At 39.7% G+C, this 18,932-nt stretch overlaps 1 protein-coding gene and 1 pseudogene across 26 annotated transcripts in view; both read right to left on the reverse strand.

Moving 5' to 3' along the window:
* LOC126376456 (CAD protein-like) overlaps nucleotides 1-18,932 on the reverse strand; it is a 54,481-nt gene that overhangs the window by 20,526 nt on the left and 15,023 nt on the right. For 2 of the 26 annotated variants that reach the window (XM_050023818.1, XM_050023800.1), the window contains exons 1-2: nucleotides 12,800-12,889; nucleotides 12,742-12,766 (exon numbers count right to left, since the gene is read on the reverse strand). The exons of 8 other annotated variants lie outside the window; for them this stretch is intronic. Coding sequence is in view for 10 of the 18 variants with exons in the window: in XM_050023821.1 (XP_049879778.1) it covers nucleotides 11,344-11,458 (115 nt within the window). In the remaining 8 variants the exon portion in view is untranslated. Of the gene's footprint in view, nucleotides 1-11,343; nucleotides 11,462-12,741; nucleotides 12,890-18,932 lie in introns of those variants that run through there. 16 more of the 26 variants (XM_050023817.1, XM_050023802.1, XM_050023824.1 and 13 more) reach the window with 11 other exon arrangements.
* Nucleotides 529-8,638, reverse strand: LOC126376446 (CAD protein-like; annotated as a pseudogene).

The raw sequence follows: 18,932 nt of genomic DNA on the forward strand, positions 1-18,932 counted from the left end.
CACTTCCGGATGCAGACCCCAACTCACCCTTGCGGCCCTAGACAACTGCTTGTAGATTCCTACAGCTTTAGAACAGACGTTGGCGACGTGTGTGTTAAATGTTAATTGTTCATCAATGGTCAGGCCTAAAAGTTTTATCTGTTTGGACATGCCAATGTCGATCCCACCCATGGTCAGGTGTGGGGTGTCATGCTTAAGCTTCCGCGTCACCAGCATTGCGCTGGGCTTATGCGGTGCGAATCTGAGCTTATTCATGATTCCCCACACCCGAACATACTCGAGAGCGGCATTGGCATGCCTTTGTATCTCTTGTGCAGTGTGTGCGTCAAATACGAGTACCACGTCATCCGCAAATGCTTGGCACGTATGCCCACGTTCCTCTAATCCCTTTAATAGGGGGTCCAGCAGAAGGTTCCATAGTATGGGACCACCGATTGACCCCTGGACACATCCCTTCTCGGTTGTGGTCTCGTACTCCGCACCCCCGTACCTTAATCACATTAAATCAATTATTAAGATAGGTACTATTTTCGTTATCTATTGACATTGGGCCTTGGAAACCTATGTCTAGATGATTCGATTATTTCTATTTTTCTATACGATCTACGAATAGATACATTACATTAATTTACTAGGATCGCTTCCTAATTTGTCAATTATACAAATAATTTAAAGCACACAGATGCGGCCAGGAATATTTTGTAATATTTGAGTTCGTAAGCACGCGTTCACACAGAGATATATGCCCCGTTTTCTTAGTAACTCCGACTTGCCAACTCGCAACGCTTACGCTACCGCCTCTGTGTGTGGAGAGATTAAGGATTTTATCTATTAAAGATCCGCTTTTGGAAGATCCGCTTATATGAGAGGATTGACGCCGGCAACCATGGCAAGTAACGCCATTCGGACGTACATTCCGTACTCCGCTTGTCTGAAGTAGGCGGCCCGAGGGTCTGAGTCGAAGTCTGGGGAGATCTCGTCGACTCGTGGCAAGGGGTGAAGTACCACCATGCGGCGCCGCGCACGCGTCATCAGTTGCGGCGTCACCACCAGTAAGCCACGCGTCTGCAATACCACGATTGTAATTAGGATATTAAATAACGCCAGAAATACTGTCCGATGTCATAATTAAGTCTTTGAAGGTGACAACTAATTTTGAATTAAGATAAGTAAATTATACTTAATTTGAAGGTGTAATAACTGACGAGTTCTACATTAAGCCGTAAAATGAAGAATTATTATTATTTACCTTTTCATATTCCTCCTGGCTAACAAATCTTTCACGTTGAATTCTTGTCATGTATAGGACATGGGTATCTGCAAGAACATCTTCTAGCCGCTCGAAAACTTTTTGTGGAGTTCCTGTGCTGGCTATATATTCCATGATGTGTTTTGGCATGCCAAGTCCTGGCGGGCTCACATATTGAAGTTGGACTTGGTATAGGGTGAGGAAGCGAGCGAGAGAATGAACGGTGCGACCGTTCTTCAGATCTCCAACCATTGTGATGGTAAGGCCATTTACTGTACCAATCTCCTCTCGAATAGTGAATACATCAAGTAACGCTTGGGTAGGATGTTCACCAATGCCATCTCCTGCATTTATAATCGGCTTGCGGCAGTGTCGAGATGCTTTCTGTAAATAATTATGAAGATCAGATTAAATATTATTTTTCAAAGTCATTGAACTAGTTTTTGTGGTCATGTTACTCACCGCAACCGCGCCTGGTTCGGGATGACGCAGTACAACAACATCGGAGTAGCTGGCTAACACCGCCACGCTGTCTTCTAACGTTTCTCCTTTTTTAGCCGACGAACTTGTGGCATCAGTATGAATAACAGAGCCTCCGAGCCTCTGCATAGCTGCTGCAAAGCTACAACTTGTTCGCGTACTGACTTCGTAAAATATGGATGCCATAACTTTCCCTCGTAAGATGTCGTCTAGGTTTCTACCTTTGCTCACACACGTCTTCATAAATTGGGCCAAGTTAAATATGTCATTAAGTGTGTCTTTTGTGAATGTAGCAACAGTGAGGATACTTTTTCCAAACAGGTCACTACGTTGACGCTGAGTGCCCGATTGCTGAGGAGGGTTGTAATAAGAGGTGCTGTCACATCGTTGCCTCGTGGTTGTTTGTGGAGGTAATGGCGACATGCTTCTGAGTGCTGCTGTATCGTTGAAGTGAACATTTAATTTACTCATTCCATCAGTTTTGTTTGATTCGATTTGATCAAATTCAATATCACTCAGACGACTGGCATCACCAGAAGTATGGAAATCTAGTGCTGAGTTAGGTCTACTGGTAATTTTTTTTTCAGTTTTCTCAATAGCGTAAACTGGGAATGACTGTTTCTTTGGAGTTGGCCAATCTCGAACGTTTTGTCCAAATCCAGGAGGTACTAAAATCTGACCTTCTACATAAGCAATTTCACCTCGAAGAGTTACACGGTGAATTGCTCCACAGACATTCATACCAGCAAATGGAGTCCATTTGGATTTTGTGAACTCCATTGATGACGGAATTTTCCATTCGTAGTCCATGTCAACTTCCACATACGTATTAGGCTGCTCAGGTAAATTGAAAATTTTTCGGGGGTTTCTGTGGAATTTGTTGATGATATCCTCAATGGTGAGGCGTCCTTGGTGTACTGCATTAAGAAGTAATGGTAATATCGTTTCTAATCCCGGAAATCCTGGTGGAGGTTTATCCGCGTTTTTCTCTTCCACTGTATGAGGAGCATGATCTGTTGCAAAAACATCGATGATGTCCATATTTTTCCACAGTTCAGCTTGGTCTTCAGGACTGCAAAGAACTGGACGTACTTCAGCCCGTCCTTCTCCAACTCGGTCAACGTCTGATGTGCTTAAAAATAAGTGATGAGGACATACTTCACAGGTCACTTTTAGCCCTCGCTCTTTAGCAGCCTTGATAATAAGAATTTCCTCTTTCCTAGCGACATGACAAATATGCACAGGCCTATCTAGTAAAGATGCCATCAGAATTACTGCTCCGGTCTTTTCACGCTCTGCGTGGCAACAAACTGGTATTTTCTTTGGCCAGTTTTGAAGATGACGTTGCCATATAGTCATGTCATCTAATTGCAGTGTAGTAAATGTTTGATTAAGATACATTTTTAAAGATGCAGCTTGAGGTGCGAGATCACACGCAGTTTCACAATTAGTCGAAGATGCTCCAACATACAGAGCATAGTCACATCGTGCACTTACTCGAGCGAGTGTCGACACATAATCATATGCAGTGCGATCTATCAATGGAGGATTTGTGTTAGGCATAGCGCAAATCATTGTTACTCCACCAGCAAGGGCAGCTGCTGTACAGGAGTCAAAGTCTTCTTTATATGTAGCGCCAGGCTCGCGAACATGAACGTGTACATCAATAAATCCGGGCAATTTAATAATATTTCGTGAAGTCATGCAGTCTGTATGTGTTTTCATATGAGGTGCCCCTCCGCATCGAAGCATGGCCTGAAAAAGTTTCAAATATTAATTTATTTTAAGGCCTTTAATTAGATTTTGAGCCAAACGCTATTTATACGCACCTGAACTAAAAGTTTTGCACATTTCACGTCCGTGACCAAAGGTACTGCATAATCTACAGCTAATCGGCGAGTTCTGTATCCATGTGTAGTGAAGGAAGACACCCGACGAGCTCCTCCCCGCATTGGTAGATTGATCACCAGGTCTAGTTGACGTCGAGCCATAAAGTCAGCGAGGTGCATAAGTTCACCGTCTGATCTGGCGTCTTCGGGATCTCCGATGTGGTCAAATGTCCATTGTACACTCTCGACCTAAAATTAATAAATTGATTAAAAAAAATCTGAATTTGTGAAGTTTAGGGCAGATTCAGATTAGCTTAGATTCATTAGTTTGTCTTAGAGAGTTTGTCTTCTAAATTAAATAATAATGTCAATCTTACCTCGATTCCGTGTTCGGTGTAAAAGTCACCTGTGCCCATACTTGCGTAAAGCTTGTAGCCCATTCGTTGTAGTATTCTCACAATTGGAAGTAATTCCATTTTGTGCTGAAATAGAAAAAGAACGTGGTCATTAGTTAAGTATTATTCCTTTTTTATTAAATGAAGATTGTTATTTGGCGTTATAAAAATAATTTTAAACATCTTACCTTGAATGTGCCAACCGACAGCAATATGGCTTTTTTGGGTATCCTAAACCCAGTGCTCATTAGAGATTTTAAATAAGCTTCGTAACGGTTTTCACCAAAGCATGCGACTTCTCCCGTTGATGCCATTTCCACTCCTAAGGTAACGTCAGCGCCTGCCAATCTTGAAAATGAGAATTGGGGAACCTTCACTCCCACTTTACCGCAACCAGTCATGACGTCTACTGGCTCTACAGGTATACCTAATACCACCTTAGTTGCCATTGCAACAAAGTCGTGATCAAGTGTCTTAGACACAAAAGGAAACGACCTGGAGACTCTTATATTGCATTCTATTACTTTGAGCTCATTGTCCTTTGCTATCAATTGCATATTAAAGGGACCAGTAACATCAAGCGTTTCAGCTATTATTCTAGCAATTTCTTTTATTTTATCCAAGGTCTCGTTATTAATATCTTGAGGTGGAGTGACAAGTGTGGCATCACCAGAATGCACCCCAGCGTTTTCAACATGTTCAGAAACAGCCATACATAATATGACTCCATCAGCAGCGACTGCATCAATGTCAATCTCTTTAGCATCCATGATAAATTTCGATATGACCACAGGGTGATCTTTACTTACTTCACTTGCAGACTTCAAGTATGCCTCTAGATCTTGGTTTGAGTTTGCCACATTCATAGCTGCTCCACTCAAGACATAAGAAGGTCGAACCAAACAAGGATATCCTACTTCCTCACAGAAGTTTATAGCAGATTCGAGATTTGTAAGTTCCTTCCATTTCGGTTGAAGAATACCTTTACGATCCAACATCCTTGAAAATTTAAATCTGTTTTCGGCATTGTCAATCATGTCCGGAGACGTTCCCAGTATAACTGCTTGTTGCCTGTGCAGGTCCATGGCTATATTATTGGGCAGTTGACCTCCCATAGAAAGAACAACTCCATTGGGGTGCTCAAGCTTGTAAATATCCATGACAACTTCAAAAGAAATTTCTTCAAAATATAATCTATCGCTCATATCATAGTCAGTACTAACCGTTTCAGGATTATAATTTACCATGATTATTTTTCTGCCTTGATTTCTAAGTTCTCTTAAACAGCCCACAGCACACAATCAAATTCAACTGAGCTCCCTATCCGATATACCCCTGATCCTAACACCATTGTAAAATCTCCTGGAAAATCTAAATCGTGTGATATACCGTTATATGTCATATACAAATAATTTGTTGTTGCAGGCCACTCTGCCGCAACGGTGTCTATCTGTTTCACAAATGGATTGATCTTATATTCCTCTCTCAATTTTCTCACAGCCAGTTCGGTACTTTTGATCGCAGCAGCAATTTGTTTATCAGAAAACCCAATTTGCTTGGCTTTCTTTAATATTTCCGAAGTAATCGATGCTGAATCAACGGCTTCCAAAGTTTTATAATAATCTATTATGTTCTTGAATTTTTCAAGAAACCAGTGATCAATTTTTGTGAGCTCATAAAGTTTTTCAACGGTATATCCTTTTCGAAGTGCCGCAGCTAAGACAAACATTCTTTTGTCCGTGGGTTCTCTCAATTCATTTTCGTTTACTTCTTTAACATTTGGATCAAATCCATTCACGTTTTCATCAACCATGCGTAGTGCTTTTTTGGAAAGCTTCTTCAAAACTTCTACCAATGGCCATAACTTCACCCACACTCTTCATGGAACTTCCAATTTTGGTGCTTACTCTATTGAATTTAGCTAAATCCCATCTTGGTATTTTGACAACACAGTAATCCAAACTTGGTTCAAAACACGCTGTAGTAACTCCAGTAACCGAGTTTTTAATTTCGGGTAAGGGTTTTCCAAGAGCTAATTTTGCCGCTACGTATGCTAATGGATAACCTGTGGCTTTACTTGCTAACGCAGAACTTCTGGAAAGTCTAGCGATCACTTCAATTATGTAAAATTCTTCCGAGTTCGGATTAAGGGCGTACTGAATGTTGCACTCTCCAACAATGCCAAAATGTCTTATCACTTTTATAGCTGTATTTCGGAGCATTGTAGTATTCACGGTTCGACAATGTTTGACTTGGCGCAACGACTATGGATTCTCTGTATGTATTCCTAGAGGATCTACATTTTCCATACTTACATACAGTGATACAAGTCTGTCATATGCATCCCTGACGACTTCATATTCCACTTCTTTCCATCCTTTCAAAGATTTGTCAATAATTAGCTGATCAGAGTGTGACAGTGCTGATGAAGCAAGAGATCTGAGTTCTTCTTCGTTATTTGCAAATCCTGATCCTAAATCTCCAAGTGAAAAAGCAGATCGAGCCATCACAGGATATCCAATCTGGTTCGCAGCTGCTAGAGCTTCTTCTACCGAAGACACTGCGGCACTAGGAGCCACTTTTTCGCCAATCGCGTTGATCTTTTCAGCAAATATTTTTCTGTCTTCAGTATCTACGATAGATTGTATTGGAGTTCCTAGAACATTCACGTTATATTTTTCGAATACTTTTGACTTTTGCAGCTCTACACCACAATTCAATGCAGTTTGGCCCCCAAAAGTGAGCAGTACTCCTGTTGCTCGTTCTGCTTTAATTACTTGCTCGACATATTCTGGTGTAATAGGCAAGAAATAGACTTTGTCAGCCAAGCCTTTAGAGGTTTGAACTGTAGCGATATTGGGGTTTATAAGTACAGTCTGGATTTTTTCTTCCTGCATGGCTTTAACACCTTGAGATCCAGAATAGTCAAATCTCCAGGCTTGACCAATCGATAGACCTCCCGATCCAAGAATGAGTACTTTCTTTGGCTTTTCTGGAAGAGTTGGTTCGAATGTAAGTTCTTCGTAATCATCTCATCTACTACAACGTTTTGTTTGTTTTTATAAGCCTTAACAGAATCTATAAAAATATCAAACAGACACTCCAGGTCAGTCGGTCCTGCAGTATGTTCAGGATGGAACTGAACGCTGAAGTACGGTAGAGATTTGTGAATGATGCCTTCATGGTTTTGTCGTTTTCGTTAGTGAATAACACTTTCCACCCTTCTGGTAATGTTTTGTCATCAACGGCGAATCGTGGTTCTGAGATGTCATAAAACACCTGTTTGTGCCATTGTGCGTGCATGGTAAATTGTGGCCTCGGTTACATAGCTGAAATAAAGAAGCATAGATATATAATAGTCAGAATTACTTGATAATATTACGACAATGCATGATTATAAAAGACCTAAACAGAGGTCTGCAAGAAGAACCATTAATGATGTCCGTGTGTCTTTCCTTACTAGTTTTATATGTTTTACATCAGCGGCTGTAGATAATAACTGATGACCAAGACAGATACCGAACACTGGTTTTCACATTGTCTGTTCTTGTTGATGATCTCCTTCAAGTTATCAACAACTTTCTTGCTTACTTCAGGTCACCAGGCCGTTAATGATAAAAAGGGCCATCGAATTTGCTGGAATCTAGTTTGTGGTCCCATGGCACAAGGATAACCTTTGCGTTTCCTTATGATTAAGCACCGAATATTTGGTTATATTTTAAGCACAGCTACGGCCATTATTGTAACTTCGCATTGGGATTGAACGTTTTTGTCTCCTGGAATGAGAAAATCAATAAATGTTGCATATATAATTGGAATTAGAGATAATTATGAATACAGAATTACACACATTATCATAGTTATACCTTAACAGAGACTTCAGCCACTAAGTTTCTTTCGTTTGGGTTCCTTCAAAACCCGGGAGGATTCCGAAAGGAGGTTCTCCTTGTATGATGCGGCCCAGGAATACTCCTTCTCGCAGGCGATAGGTGATGTGCGCGAGTGTCAAATACGCACACACCCGGGATGCCACGGGCCGCAGCCATGCGCCCAGAGACCGGCGCGCGCGCCAATGGCAAGCCCGGGGTACTTACTTCCCCCACTATCAATCCAGCTGCCCAAATGCGACTGGATTCAAACCATCTGTAAAAGAGAGGGAAATACAATTACAATGATCCGTCCGCAGTCCGTCGCGGATGAGTATCGGGTGACAGCCCTCAACGCTCCCCATTTTCCGACCAAGTATTTAATGCCATTTGCGGCTGAGAAAGCCCAGTTGGGTCAATCTGAGGGGAAGAATATTTGAATGAATTAATCGACACTAGTAAGTCGATAGCGATAAGCGCTGAAATCGTCGACACGCCGCCGGGGTTGGTATCGGTATTCTGAAATGTTTGGTGTCGCGAGCTGATGGGCCGCCCCCCTATGGCTAGAGTAATCGGGTTGTCCCCCTATGGCTAGAGTAATCGGGTTGTCGGGATCGTATATTACGTCTTTCGGCCAAGGTGCGCACTGTGTACGTGTCTAGAACGTTTTAATAACTGAAGGATATCACACCTCGGCAATCCGTGTTCGTCGCGATCCTCCTCATCAGGCACGCCGTAGTTGCCGACCAGCGGGTACGTGAGCACCAAGAGCTGCGCGTGGTACGATGGATCCGTCAGCGACTCGGGTAAGCCCACCATACAGTCTGGAATACTACAGGAAATTATATTAGGTACAACGTGCAAACACCCGTTGGTACGATATTGAACTAGAAAAACACCACAGTATTATTGGAGGCAAGTGTTGTATTCGAAATAGGTCTCCTTTCAGGTTAAAAAGGTGGGTAGGTCCCATTTCTACCATAGAACATGACGTCATCGGACAAAATGAGACTTTTTTCCCATTTATGTTCTAAGGAACTATATACAAGCATTTCCCCCGACTTTTAATATTTCTATGGAACAAATGGGACCTACCCAAAAAGGTCATATCATGTAGATAAGGTTAGATAGCTTATTAAAAAATTGTCAACGATTGATAGATGTGGAAGAAGGAGGAGAAGAGTGTCGGGATTCGAAGAAAATGGAATTCAATGGTCTGCTTACTCCGGTGGGAAATAAGCGTGAGTTTATATACGTATAATGCTTCTCATTAATAAAATGTTTAAGTAGGTATTAATAAGTAGTTTTTTTAATAATTGGGATTGCGTTATGCTAAATTAGCGCGTTCTATGGAGTATCAATTTTCGTTGCTTTTTCCTGTAAAGCTATAATTCAATTCAATTCTTTATTCATAATAAATATTACACGTCAACAAATATTTCGATGAGTAGGTACACATTATATACAAATACGCAATGGCAATTACGTAATTACGTAATGCGTACGTAATTAAGTGTAAGTATATTTTAATGAACTAATATATAATTTATTGAAAGTCATCAATAAATCTTGTTGCTTCTCACAGACCCCAGTCTCTCTCACAATCACTGTATCATAATCTTGTTTTATTGTTAATTACCAATTATCGTGTTGATGTGAGGGTAATAAACATATTTTTATTTTTATTATTAAGTAAGTTTGTATTTCCTTCGCTGAGTTATTTTAGGTATTCGCCAATTCAATTCGATCCGGTTTAGAAATCAACATAACGGAACAGTTGTGTCGCCTTTTTTTTTTGACGATTTGGTTACTATGGAGAAATGAACAGTCTTAACCTCATAAGGCCGAGATTTCCAGACACAATAGTTAAACAATAGGCTTTGGATTTTAAAAGGAAATTCGGTCTTCTGACTATAAAATAGTTCTTTTACACAATGAAGTAGTTACAAGTAACAAGGTACTTACCTAGTAAGAAATTATAGAGATAATTGTAATGACACGAACAATTCGTCAACATTACGTTTATCATATTACACAATGCGATACCCAGCAGAAATTCAACGAATTGATTCAAATAAGAAGCAACATACTCATAGAAGATTCAAAGATATAACATAACATAACAAATACTTTATTGCACAAACAGGAAAAAAACAAAATACAAAACAAAAGAGAAATAGAATTAGTACAATATTTTATATAACACCACATTTGTATCACCGACGGAGTAGACAGTTGCTTTTTTGTTTTTTTTTTTTTACGTGACTTATTGTAGATTTGCCGTTGAAGGCTCTCACCCGGTAGTAAACAGAAGTGTTTATACACCACTCCTCATTAGCTATGTTTAAGTCCCATGTGATAGGGGACGGGCCTATTGGCAATTAAGATATTTATATATTTTTTCCAATAACTGAGTTTTTTTTTAGGTTACTTAGTTAATATTTACGATTTGTATTATTCTATACATTTTTTGCTCTACACAAAGAAATAATAATTGTGTCGGTACAAGGTAAACTTAACTTCACTATTCAGTTTTCTACCAGGAAACTGAAAAAAGGTGCAAGTAAACGAATTCTAAGTACAATGACTAGTATAATATCCTATTATGACCACGTGGAATTTAAACCCAACTTACATAAACTGCCTATATACGTCCCACTGCTGGGCACAGGCCTCCCCTCAATCAACCGGAGGGGGTATGGAGCATACTCCACCACGCTGCTCCACTGCGGGTTGGTGGAGGTGTTTTTACGAAAAATAGCCGGGACCAACGGCTTAACGTGCCCTCCGAAGCACGGAATCATCTTACTTTTTCGGACAATCAGGTGATTCAAGCCTGAAAAGTCCTTACAAAACAAAGGACAGTCTCACAAAGTGATTTCGACAATGTCCCCATCGGGAATCGAACCCGGACCTCCAGATCGTGAGCCTAACGCTCTAACCACTAGACCACGGAGGCTGTTCAAAACCCAACCCAACCTATCTTATTTCTTCACAATAGATACGTACACCATGCTACCTGCTAAATGTTTGTACTAACATAAAAGATAATGCAGTTTTTATGTCTGCTCTATGTACGGTTGAACTTTGCAATTTATATACATATTACTTTGCTCTTCTGTTACACGGAATCGCCATTGTTGTTTTAATTATATTTAATTCGATACATTTTGGTGCTAGGAGTGATATTTTTCAGATCGATGGGATTATTTAATGGAGTATTTAGCTGGGGGCATTATTGAAGAGAAAAATATTGTTTACTTATAAAGTTTGTGTAAGTATGTTCAGTGGAGATTTCTCTAATTGGCGAGGTGTTAATTTTTTTATCGAATAATATGAGATATGCACTTATTTATCTATCTGTACAGTCATGTATTATTCAAAACATAGACGAAACGTTTCGAGAAACGGAAGCTAGAGCCCTTGCGCTTCACTTTGCTCGTCTTGGCGGGGCACTATAACCGTGCCTCAAATTTCGTTTGTGTTGACAATAAGTTTATAACAAAAGCTTAAAATACACGTACCAACTTCTCCCTCGGTGGGCACTCGTGCGCCGAAGCTGCGTCCTCGGAACACGGAGCCATCTGCCAGCACCAGGCTGCACGGCGGCCCCACCTCGCAGGTCAACTCTTCTGACATCTTCTATAGCAACAAAAGAACTTCACTTTTTTCGTCTGTCATGCGGGGTGTAAGGTCAATGACCTCAACAATCATGGCACCAGGGTTTTATTGAGCCGCTAAAAACTCCTGACATGTAACAAAAATCTTAGACTTAACGTGCCCTCTGAAGCACGTAAGATTTTCTTTACTTACGGACAATCAGGCGATTCGATATACAATGTCCTTACTCAACTAGCAACCTAATATTCAACACTACAAAACTCACAAAAACTGTGGTAGAGCAATAAATTAAAAAAAGAATCGTTCTGATGGTAAGAAGGTTCGTAGCAGGAAAATTGACTAGCACACACTTTATATGATAATATATGAGGTATTACTAAATAATGTTTATATGTGGCTAATGAAGAAATCCTAGATTGTTCCATTACGATAGAACATAGCTTCTAGTTTATTATGTAGGTACCTGTATTGATCGTAAACATCAATAAGTAGTTGCAATTCGGAGCGGGATAATACAAGGTGTTAGTGACACCGCACCGTACTGAATACTGGCTCATGATTCTGTGTTGATATCAAGTAGAAATTTCTATCGCAAAATTCATATATTTTTTGTGTTTCTACCAATAACTTATTTTAAATTCTATACTTCTGCGTTGGAAAATTATACTATTTATATATAATATTAACTCAGAATCATCAGCTGTATTATCCCTCTCAATATATCTTTAAAGAAGATTATCTAAGGGGATTTTTACAATAATTAATAAAAGAATATAATAACACGTGGTTATGTTATCAAGAACATAGGACAGAATAGTGCGACTGCCGTATTAATTTGAGCAATCAGCTGATATGTAGTAGGACTTGTAGGTATGAACAATATGAATTAATTTTTAGTAGCTTTCATGGGTTCAATATCCTTGTCTGATGCATTGTTATAGGCACCAAGAATTAAGTACTTACTACTACACTACATTTTTTGTATTTTTTTCACCGTATTAATAACAACTAATTATTGATATTATGTAGTTAGAAACTTAATTTGCAGCCAATCAATTATCACAAAATATTCTAATGTATAAATATAAATAGCGTTAATAAAATAATGTAAACTATTAGTGGAATAAAACACCGATGTATTGCGTTTTACCTATAACTTAGGTTTGCACGCATGTTCCTACACCACGCGTAATTGACAAATGCGACGTGTTGCTATGGGGTCTTATGTCACTTAATATAAACAAGAAATGGTTTAAGTTAAGTTGGTTAAGTATAAGTTAAGTAAAATGCGTGTTACTCACTTGATTTGTAGGTTTGTTTCGCCGGCCACGTGACCGCTCCACTCTCGGAGCGAACAACCCACGTGGGTTGTTCGCTCCGAGAGTGGAGCGGTCCGACGCTGCCGCAGTTTGCACGACGACAGACCGAGCCTCGACCGGCCCGCCGCCACGGCGCACGCGCACCCTAGTGTTGCTGATGGAGTGTGGACTATCGATAGGCTATCGATAGCCGACAAAATTTCTATACTGTCGATAGGCTATTGATACTATGGGTGAGGCAATGTTGCCGAATAATCGATATTCGACATTTAGATTATTTAAGGGCTTAGAAAATAATCGATTATTTGGTAACACTATGGTGAGGTCAAAATCCACTCGAGAAAAGAAGATTTATACTATGAATAATAATTTAATAGGTATAATTTTGCACCATTCCCTAAAGTGTAAGTTCCTATCGACCGTAATTTAACTATTGAATAGGTATCGACCGGTGATATTTATCAATAGTATTGATAGTAGCGATAGGACAATCGATATGGTTAGGCCTGGTTTATTATTTACTATCGATAGGTATTATAGTTAAAGTATCGATAGTTCGTCATCACTACGTCTTATCAACTACCTATTAAATCTACTTACATCTCGCTCCCACACCCAGCAACAACGAATTCTCTTTGTTACACATTACATGTTGTCCGCCGTCTCTGGCTTGAACGATGCCATTCAGGATTTAATCGATACGAAGTTAGGTTGGGGTAACAGGTAGACATGCGCGTGAGTTGTATGTTCCTTTGACATGTGTACTTATTGTTACTAGGTTAGGTACCAATACAACTCAACATTTCGTTGAGAACCCGCATAAAGTTAGTTGTGAAAAGGCTTCAGCAGAAACACATCATCATCATCATCATCAGCCGCATGACGCCCACTGCTGGGCATAGGCCTCCCCCCAAGGATCTCCACGACGATCGGTCCTGCGCTGCCCGCATCCAGCGGCTTCCCGCGACCTTCACCAGATCGTCGGTCCACCTTGTAGCGGGCCTACCCACTGAGCGTCGTCCGACACGTGGTCGCCACTCCAGAACCTTTCCGCCCCATCGGCCATCGGTTCTCCTAGCTATGTGTCCTGCCCACTGCCACTTCAGCTTTGCAATTCTCCGAGCTATGTCGGTGACTTTAGTTCTCCTGCGGATCTCCTCATTTCTGATTCGATCGAGCAGGGAAATACCGAGCATAGCTCTCTCCATTGCCCGCTGAGCGACACCGAGCCTCCTCACGAGACCCATAGTAAGCGGCCACGTCTCAGCAGAAACACATCATTACTTAATCATACTATCGGAGAAGTCATTGCGAATGTAAATTTTGTATTTGTTAAAGTATAAATCACGAATCAACTGTTTCCTGGAAGCAACTGCTACCTTAGCAAGAAGGCCGCCTTTTGTACCTACTTTTATTTTACCTGTATTCCCGAGTTGTATGATCCTTCTGAAGTAATGTGTATTGGATTTTATTTTATAAAAAGAAACCGGACTAAGAATATCTACATTCTGACGAACTCTCCTATGGTATATTGCCTATTCACCTTGACCACCACACAGATTTCAATTCCCAGTCGAGTCGACGGTATCTCCACCAAAGCGCAGTGGAGGTGGTGGAATATCTCTAACATGGGCTGGAAACCAACCAGTCTCCGTATTGGTCATAATATATTTTTTTTATGACTTCAATATCACCTCAGCCTCGTGTTCACTAGGCAACATTTGTCGGCCGACACGTGTTCCCGATATCGGACGACGTCGGCAGACATCGCTCGACATCTAATTGTCACATAGTTGGAACGTCGGGCGAAGGCTGCCGACGATAACACCCAATGTCTGAGGGTTGACAAATGTCGCCCAAGACACATCTTAAGTGAGGCTTAAGTCGTCTCCCGATAATTCGTGTCCTTATCCAACCCGCTAGCGTTACGGGCGCGATCACCCGCGCCAATAATACCTATGTACGCAAAAAATGCGTCGTACATTATTCACCCCCGCTTATGACTTTGCAAAACAAAAATCCCTCTTATGCAAGGAAACGTTGTAATTAATTTGATTAATAGCGAGTGGCGTTTAGGCATTCCTCTGATGAGTAATGGAGGGCCGTTTGACTTTCCTCAAGTTACTCTTCAAGCTCTCAACTTGGGAAATTGGAAAATACAAAAAGAACCTCACAAGATTTTAGGAGGCATTCGTTAATTTATTTCTGCTTTTAAAACACATACATTATGAACTGTCTGTGAAGATACTTCGTAACTTAATCACCTTATCAACCGATAACAAAACTAGTGGAGCAGTGGAGTAAGGTCCAAGTCCACTGCTCCACTGCGGTTTATTGGAGCAATACCAAACCTAACATAGTAATACATCTATATCTCTTATAGAAGACTTTAAAATTGATAATCATTTTGAGTATAGACCTTTGATAAGTATGAGCGTTTAAAATACTCGGTATTAAAATAAAAATGGTTACGGTCAACAACCTTAGGTATGCTGCACTAAATAAGACGGCCCCAGAGATCGATAAAGTAGTGTGTAAAATACAATTTAGGTAATTTATGTTCTGCCACTAATGAGTGGGTGTGGTATACTAAAGCCGCCGAATCGACTATCGAAATGCGTTCGTTTGTTCAAACAAATGCATGGATCGAACGCTTTTCAATAGTCGAATTGAGCTTTGGGGTCCGGGAACTTGATAAAAAAGTGTATCCCCCCTCTAAATGGAAGGTCATCGAATTCTACGTATGTATACGTATTTATCCCATTTAGTGAGGTATGTTTGAACCTGTGTGATTGAGATGGGATGTGAAATTAATTTAGGAGCAAATACAATATAATTAAAAGTTTTGATTAGTAAATGTTTACACGATAACCCGTTTATTTGTATGCGTATAATGGGTTCGATTTATATTAAAATACGTATATTATACCTCTATTAGTACTTTTGACATAACTTTGTATACGCTTCGATTACTTCACTAACATACTTGGTATAGAGAAAGATTCGAAACGAAACTAGTGACAATTGCTGAATGATGTAAAAAGGCTATAAAGTGTAAGGCTCACGATCTGGAAGTCCCGGGTTCGAATCCTGGTGAGGACAAATAAAAAAAAAACTTTGAGATCCCTACTTTAGTTAGGACATTACAGGCTGATCACCTGATTGTCAGAAAGTAAGATGATTCGTGTTTCGAAAGGCGCGTTGAGCCGTTGGCCCCGGTTACTACGTACTGATTGTTAGTAATCAATAGTAACTTTGATACCAGGGTTGATGAGATTGGTAATTCACCTCACAAGTACTCACAATCCACACGATAGAAGACGATGATGAATACATGTACAAGAATCAGAGTGGGAATCTTATGAATACATAATTTAGAAGAACGCTTTATAATATTAGAACAAAACGAAATTAAACGGAAAGAAAGCCCGATATTTTTCAAAGACAATGTTTAACATCACTTAAGGAGTCTTACCTGGCTAAAAGAATAAAGTGGCAGCCCACGGGTTTTACCAACAGCAGGGCCCTAATTCACCTATTGTTGATACAACCCAGGTAAAAATTCCTTAGAAATGCTTTTCGACGAACACAAACTTAGTTTTGCATTCATAATAGCAAACTTTGCCTTGCAGATAGTTCACAAAGTGTCTCATTTAACAGCACTTTTATTTTTGTTTACTAATTCCTTTGAACGAAAATTCCATAAAACTGTTTAAAAATTCCATAGAATGTTTAGTCATGGGAAAATGGGTTAAAATTGTTTAAAATTCTAAAAGAAAAAAACAACTAACTTTTAAAATTTCTCAAAAATACAGAGTAAAAGGACATAAGAGAAACCCCTGGCTAAATCAATACAGCAATTTAGGCATAAGTCAAACGTAGGAACTGGATGAAACGGACTTCAATTCGTACAGTATAATTCGGCAAGCTATTAATCAAATCACGCCGAGCGACTAACTGAAATTTGAATGGCAAATCCCGGATGGAGACAGGACACGATTCGATGGCTTAAGCTGATATATATAACTGTTACTTATGACATGTACTTGTCGTTAAAATGACAATGAATTTAATCTCCTAATTTTTCAACTTGATAAAGTGCATTGTTTCATTGGTATTTATTATTCCTCAGACTCAATGAGAAATCACATACAAAGTAAGACTTAAAACAAATTATTCTATTAACGACTATTCCTAGTAACGCTTGATATATGTTATAAGTAACCTTATGATGTTCAATAAGAAACAAATGATTGAATAATTGATTCGAATGATTCACTTCAATTAATTAGTATTTTTACAACAACAACATAACATAAGCTCACGACTATATCCCAATCGGGGTAGACAGAGGTACATCCCTCGAAAGATAAACCAAGTTTATTCGGTGGTGAGCCGTCTCGTCGTCTATAACGGTCGAGCCAACTGTGTTAGTGAAATTATTATTTTTAGAAGTTACATAAACGCTTCCCGCTTCGCTTATGCAATAAACATCAACCACTACAGCAAAGTCGGATCTTGTACTAATAACTATTTGAACTATCACGTGATAGAATCCCACACCAAGCCGGGATTTCGCTTAACCGCAGCAACTTCAGGGCTGTACGTCTCTGATTGTATAACTAACCTGTGCTGTTTATACAGTGTAAACCTTCATATTATTGCTACTACTTTTGTGGCGTAGAACTTTAGTAGTTGTCTAGTCAAAGGCACTATTTCAAAGGCGTAATACGTTTCAGTTTTTAATACCCTTGACATAATACATAACATAAGCTCAGTACGTCCATTGCAAGATGAACAAGTACCCACACTTCACCGAGCTTTCTGTTAGACCAACGTGATGGGTGGTGAGCCGTATCGCCGTCTATAATTGCCGAGCCAACTGTGTTAGTGAAAACAATAACTCATTGATCCGGTACTGGGGTTCGAACCTTGACATCAAATGCCTAATTATTTTACATATTGTCTTTCTCGATAGATGAATTATTGTAGCTGCACTTTAAATTATTTTTTCTTTGTCTTGCGGACTAGGTGAGGAAGCAAAAGGTCCAAACATGATGGGTATATTTGGCGATGGCTGGTAAGCAAAAACAGCATAAAGGTCCCACTGCTGCTCACAGGCCTCCCCTCAATCAACCGGGGTATGGGGCATACTCCACCACGGTGCTTCACTGCTGGTCAGCAAAATCGGCGTAAGTTATTGTATGAGTATGCCGTACAAACCTGTACTTATTTCATCATCATAAATAAAGAAAGGGCTAAAAGCTAGAACGAGCCGTATTACACTGGTTCACAGACCTAATTTCCCCCTCCGGTTGTTTGAGGGGAGGCCTGTGCCCAGCAGTGGGACGTATATAGGCAGTTTAGGTATGTGACAGACCTACTTTCAGGGAAGGCAGAGATTAAACTCACAGCGTCACCTCGACACAACACAATCCTGCAGTTTTAAAATTATGTCTTTAAGGTAATAGGTTACCCAACCATTCCCCTAGCATTATCCCGATTTTCACAAGGTCCGTTTATCTATCCTGAAGATTTGACAGGTCCGGATTTTTACAGAAGACTGTCTAACCTTATAACCCGCGAAGGGAAAACCAGCCCATTACAGGTTAGGTCACATACAAGTATCTCCGAAAATGCATTGCATGAATTCGAGCCTGCGACCTCAAAGTGAGAGGCAATCATTCTACCAACTGGGCTACCACGACATGGCGATAACCGCTGAATGAGGGAAATCGTCCTCCAATCCAGTGAGGTTGGTATCGGGAGAATATAAATTTATTTGCATAAATAAGTAAAACAATTTACGAGGTTGTAATGTAGAATTAATCCTATCTAATCTGCAAGTAGCCCTGCCAATATTACAATAATTATATTATATCAGGTAAAATAAACAAAACCAAATTAATTTAAAAAAAAATAATAATTATAAAACATTATTACATTACATTATTTTTATTGTTATTATTTATTAATTTAATTAATTAATATAAACAAAATGCATTAAATTGTATTACGTTTATGTCTTTTATTCCCTATTCGGTAAATACATTGTTTTCAATATATATGTTTTTTTAAAAATACATAAAATTTGGGTTAGGTTTGGGTTAAGTTTGGGTTAGGTTTGGGTCAGGTTTGTGTTTGGTTTTTTTTTTAGGTTTTGGTTTTATTAG

This window comes from Pectinophora gossypiella, chromosome 21 (genome assembly GCF_024362695.1).
Source record: "Pectinophora gossypiella chromosome 21, ilPecGoss1.1, whole genome shotgun sequence".
Taxonomy (NCBI): domain Eukaryota; kingdom Metazoa; phylum Arthropoda; class Insecta; order Lepidoptera; family Gelechiidae; genus Pectinophora; species Pectinophora gossypiella.